Here is a 6,000-nt window from a genome sequence, read left to right on the forward strand (position 1 = left end):
TGCTCAAAATATTTATTTTGAGTACATGTTCTATAAAAAGATTTAAATCCCTATTTTAAACAATTCGCCATTTTTAGTCATGCAATTGGAAGAGTTYGTAAAAATATAAAAAAAGCTGAGAATTCACTTATTTGTAATGCAATATCAAAAAGTGTTTTCTGTTTTCATTTCTCAAACATCCCTTAAGCAGATAGCGTGCAAGGCAGAAAAGGGAAACTACATGGGAAACCTCCCTAAATGCCAGCAGAACAGAGCCGGCACAAAGCAATTATATCCACCAGAAAGATGACAATTCAGATTTCTGCTGTACCTTCCCCTTAATTCTTTGCTTACTTTGGAGATACCTCTCTTATACACTATATGTACCCATAAGTATTGTGCCTAGCTCTGCTTATATTAAATGGAAAGATGGCTGTAAATGCTATCATATCAGATAACTTTCAAACCTATCTCTAGTTCTCACATGTGTGTACTCCATTATAGCCATATTTAAATATAGTCACACTTATGCCTGCAACGCAAATACACAGGATACAGGTACAACTTGGGAGAGACAGCAGACCTGTGTGGGCTTATATCCATTATATCCAAGGAAGTTTTGATACAAAATATGTCAGTTGTACAGTTGGAGAAGTGCTCTCTGACCTCTTTGTCACATGAGACTGACACATTCCAAGTTTTACAGGCTTGTCAGATCTTTTCCTGTTCTTTTTCTAAAAAATAGTGAAACGAAACGGTAAAAGTAGGCAGATCCCCACAGTTACCTTCCTCATCCCCCCGCCTGTTTTTCAGGTCCTTCACAGCCAGCTTCCCAAATCAATTTAAAACATGTTACTTACACTTGCTGCAGAAATAAAGGGAAACGACTCCTTTTTTCACCCTTCTGGGAACAGTGCTGACTTTCCAGCCCTCAGCTTACMCACATAAGCTCTGGGGACTAAAAACCTCGCACTAAATGAGGCACCCTGGGCACATCCATTGAACTGGGCAGAGAAAGGCAGAGAGAAGCAAAAGAAGCTGACAAAGAATGACACCTAATGCTAGGAGAGACTGAGTACCTTCAGTTTTTACAGCCCGGTTAAGGGTCCAGGACACTCAGCATTATACGGGATAGGGCTGATAATATTAGTCAAACAGCTCTCCATAGGTTTCTAACCCCTGTGGCCTCACCTCATAGAAGAGTCCATCTGGGAACTGACGAAAACACTGAGCACAGACAAAGCAGTTTTCGTGGTAGAGCTCCCCATTGCTGTTGACAATCCTCTCAGCGGGGTCAAAGCGAGCCTGGCAGCGTTCACACACCGCGTTGGCAAGAGCATCAGACATATTACTGGAACAAAGACAGGAGAAAGGACCGTGAGCAATGATACAGCCAGTCACATGAAGACACTCATATCACCCAAACTGCCCCAACCTCAATGAATATATTTCTATTGCTTTTAACTTACTTTTAGATGRAAAAAAAAAAGAAGAGCAGATGAGTCATCTTGACACTTACACCAGCTAGGAGCAATGTCCTTGCAGCTCACAGCGGGGAGGCAGCGCCCCTGCAGCAGCATGAACTCACRGGGCAGAGCTGCCCCGAGCACATTCTTGGCCGCTTCACGAGGGAACACCATTATGCCACAGCACGTATCAAATAGCCATTACCTGAGCTAAACACGGAGCTCTAGGCGCAGCACATCCCGTGAATCCTGACCTCCGGGGACTCTAGCCTCAGGATGTGCTCTGCTGAGCCTCTCCTGTGGGTTTTCCATACCCGGCGAGGTGAAGCAAGYACTAATGCTACACCGACAGAATGAACGAGGCCTTTCCCCTCTGCCCATCAGCTGCGAGCACAAGGCTCTTTGGGACACCCAGCGACTGCCCTCCTCACGACGCAGCYGAGACCAGCAGCACGTTAGGAACGCAATGGAGGGCAGGAGGTCTCCGTGGCTGCCTGGCAAACGCGTCGGCTTCGCTCCCTCGGAAGGCGAGGCTACGAGAAGCCCGGAGCCAAACCTGCAAAGGGCCCTTTGCCCTTCCCCTCCCGAGGTGGGAACCGCCGTCGCCCTTCTCACAAAACCCTCACACCGGCTGCCGCGGCAGTCGGAGCGCTGCATACAGTAGCGCAATGCAGCCTTAAAATCCTGGATCACACAGAGGCAAAGAATCATTACGGCTGGAAAAGACCTTCAAGATGCAGAGGAAAATACAAGCTAAGGAAAGAGTCTCTGTTTCCTGGTGGTAGCAGATCTTTTTTCTAATCTCCGAAACATCCAATAATATAAAAATTTAATTTTGTTCCACTTTTTGGCCTTAGAAAGACTATGATGGCATAGATATGGCATCTTATGCCTGGCAGATGGCATCTGATGGCATCTTATGCCATCAGAGCTACCTCTAAATTCTGTACTGYGGGAAAGATGGCAGCTTTAAAAATGTCCAGTTCATCAAAGTCACTGGATTATTTGTACAACGTTTTTCCTGACCTACATAAAACATATAGAAAATAAAAGAAGGCTTGGCTTAAAATAGTTCTTTCTTCTTTATACACAAAAACCTATTTAAACTGTTTCTTTGTGCACAATTTCAAAAAGAAATCAGAGCCATTACTGTTTAGTGTCAAATAGTARAAACCTCTGATTGTAGTAAAGCACTGAATGCTGTCAGTGTTATTCTACAACATAACATCCTATTTCCTACATGATAATAATCCACTAAACACATCCCAGCAGCAGAAGCTGCTCTGCCCTTCGGCCAGAGAGGCTCTTCCAAGTACAGGGCAGCGTCTGTGCTCAGGGCAGGGCAGTGGCCCCGGGCACGGACAAACCCGGGCCTGGGCACAGGGACCCCGCTCAGCGGGACGCGCCGCCCCTGCAGCCTGCACCGAGATCCCGTGCCCGGGTCCTGCACCCGGGTCCTGCACGGAGATCCCGCGCCCGGGTCCTGCACCCGGGTCCTGCACGGAGATCCCGCGCCCGGGTCCTGCACCCGGGTCCTGCACGGAGATCCCGCGCCCGGGTCCTGCACCGAGATCCCGCGCCCGGGTCCTGCACCCGGGTCCCGCACCGAGATCCCGCGCCCGGGTCCTGCACCCGGGTCCCGCACCGAGATCCCGCACCCGGGTCCCGCGCCCGGGTCCCGCGCCCGGGTCCCGCGCCCGGGTCCTGCACCGAGATCCCGCACCCGGGTCCTGCACCGAGATCCCGCACCCGGGTCCTGCACTCGGGTCCCGCACCGAGATCCTGCACCCGGGTCTCGCACCCAGATCCTGCACCGAGATCCCGCGCCCGGGTCCCGCACCGAGAGCCCGCACCCAGGTCCCGCACCGAGAGCCCGCACCCAGGTCCCGCACCGAGAGCCCGCACCCAGGTCCCGCACCGAGAGCCCGCACCGAGAGCCCGCACCCAGGTCCCGCACCGAGATCCCGCGCCCGGGTCCCGCACCGAGAAACAGCTCTTCCTTCCTTCCACCACGGCAGCCCCAAGGGTGACAAGAAGATGTGGGTTGGGAAAGGGGGAGGCAAAACAGGTTCTGAGGCCAAGAGCAGAGCACTGGTTTAGTAATTTAGCGTTATAACGTGTTACCTCCCTGCAATAGAAAGGAACTTTAAATCTGGACACGAACCGGAGCTACGGACAAACAGGAAATCACGTAACGCCATAAGCTACGGACCACAGGTTAAAGACAGTTCTGTCCTGCCATGCAGCAAGGGAATAGGTCAACACAGAAGTATCTGTGCTAGCAGCCAAGCCCAAAGGGTTTCCCTTTCATCTACTCTGCTTCATTTTCAACCACTGATTGCAGTTAAATCATGCACCAAATGTGCACCAGAACTTGAAAATATAATCTCTCCAAAAAAAGTATGTTCCCACTAGGAAAAAATTGATTCCTAAATTCAAAGGCTTGAACTAACTGAYGGGGCATGACTTCAAACACCTATTGCTAGCATCAGTGAAGAAGCTATATTCTAATAGAAAACTAGAATTGTGCTAACGTTCTGCGTTCGCACTGTCGTCTGCTAGCAGGAAAAACAACTCTGGGCTTAATCTAAAGTTCACTCACGTCACTCCCCTATTAGGGCAGGAGTTCACTGACCRTTACATATGCACGTGCAAGGCACGTACGTAACAACCTTTGCAAGGACACACAAGATCCAGGATACAGGACAGATGATTGTGACAGAGACCGAGCTGCCCAAGAGCTGCCACACTGCAAGTGAGCTCCTCACGGTGACCGGTTGGTCACTGTGTTGGGGACGGTTGTAAAGGACACAACAAATCACACAGGTGCCCTGATCTAGTGCTCCCTRTAACATGAGCCAGCTGCAGTGGATCTTTGGTAACCACAGCCTGAGTTTTGCTCCCCATTGCCTTTTCATTCATGACTTTGCACCCATTTTTACYTGGAACATTTTACTCTTTTTGTACTCAAACTAAATTTGACACCTCAGCATCGCTCTAAAGGCAAGATGTCCAGTCTCTTCCGAGTTTTCCTTTTATATCTGCTRTGGTTACACAACCTCCCTAAGCTACACACCCACGGTAGTAGTTCACTACACACAGTGAGCACCAAGGACCGGCGCACTGTGCCAGCCACAGGACCTGCAGCTACCAGTGCTCCCAACAAGCACTGCCCCAAACAGAGACAGCTGCTCGCATTCTCATCACGATGTCTCTGCATGCAGGGCAGCAAAATGCAGAATATTCCTCTGTTTTCACAACAAGCTGATGACACAAAGGCAGGAAAGGCTGTTAAATGCAGCTAGCAAAACATCCTGAAGCTCTCCAGGCCAGTGCAAGCCCAACAAAACACCAGTGCTTGAACAACACGTTTTCCAGTCTCTCTCCATTATATGTCATAGCTTTATCTAATGCTCTTTCTTAAAATATCACATGTACATAACTAGGTTATTTACCATTATAATTAGCAGTGGGATCCTCACACTTTGACTTAGCAGAACAATGTATCATAAATTATCAGCACTTAATCTAAAGAAAACACAACACTTCAATGAAGTAGGAGTGAATTAGAGAGTCATTTTGTGCCACTGGTACAGTTGTTGTAGAAATCTTTGAAAGCACTGAACCTTGTATCACTAAAGTCAATATGGATTTGCCTTGTATAAATAGCAGTTTCAGATATATTCAGTCTATTAAGCTTCATATACCTATATTGTCCACCAACAGAAACTATTGTTTAGATAAAATGACACAATATGATAAGATTTACACAGTAAATAGTATATTAGTAGTATAGTAGTATACGTGTAGTATATTAGTATATGTGGACACACATACATGCAGAATAGTGAAAAGCCAATAACCTGGAAGGCTCCCAGGGCTCGTGTTTATCTTGAGAAAAATCAGAGCACTCCTGGAGAGGGGCTCCCACCTGCCCTGTGGTACCACTAAGGGTGCATGGCTACAAGCCCCTAAAACTCACAAAGATTTAAAAAATCTTTTGGGGACAAGACTGGACTATGATTCACTTTTACAGATAATGATCAAGAACACAGAAAAAAAAAAAAAGGAAAAAGAAAAAAAGAGAGAGGGAGAGGAAATGCATCAGCTCATGAATCTCGATGAAAGATCATCTGCCAATCACCTCTACCATTTTCTCAACATTTCTGCATTTGATTTTTTTTTCCTCCTGCAAAGATTTCTCTAGGTAGTTTGACTTTGTTTTAGGGGCTGTTAAACATTCTGCAGAGTGTTCACTCACCCTGGGGAACCAACACAAGCACGTTCCAAATGGATCACCTATCTGACACCAAAATCACCATTCGATTCTCAAGCAGGTACCAATTCGATGTCTATTTCTAACAGATAAAGGCTTCTTTCACTCCATTATCAAAGAGGAGCTAAAAATGTCTGTGTTGGGATATTGATAATACCTCAGCTTTTGGATTACAGTCATTTGCCTGAAGAATGGCCCTAAAGTATCAGGACTAAAGACAAGTGCAGGGTCCTGCACCTGGGCAGGAATAACCCCAGGCACCAGGACAGATTAGGGGTC

The 6,000-nt window shown here is 47.5% G+C and overlaps 1 protein-coding gene across 2 annotated transcripts in view; it reads right to left on the reverse strand.

The window, feature by feature from the left end:
* The window catches only part of LIMS2 (LIM zinc finger domain containing 2), a 29,001-nt gene that overhangs the window by 15,427 nt on the left and 7,574 nt on the right, over positions 1–6,000 (reverse strand). For both annotated transcript variants that reach the window (XM_026041581.1, XM_026041580.1), the window contains exon 2: positions 1,171–1,330. In XM_026041581.1, the coding sequence (XP_025897366.1) occupies positions 1,171–1,326 (156 nt within the window). In that variant the 5' untranslated portion in view covers positions 1,327–1,330. The remainder of the gene's footprint in view (positions 1–1,170; positions 1,331–6,000) is intronic.

This window comes from Nothoprocta perdicaria, unplaced genomic scaffold, assembly GCF_003342845.1.
Source record: "Nothoprocta perdicaria isolate Ctin4 unplaced genomic scaffold, notPer1 scaffold_289, whole genome shotgun sequence".
NCBI classification, from domain to species: domain Eukaryota; kingdom Metazoa; phylum Chordata; class Aves; order Tinamiformes; family Tinamidae; genus Nothoprocta; species Nothoprocta perdicaria.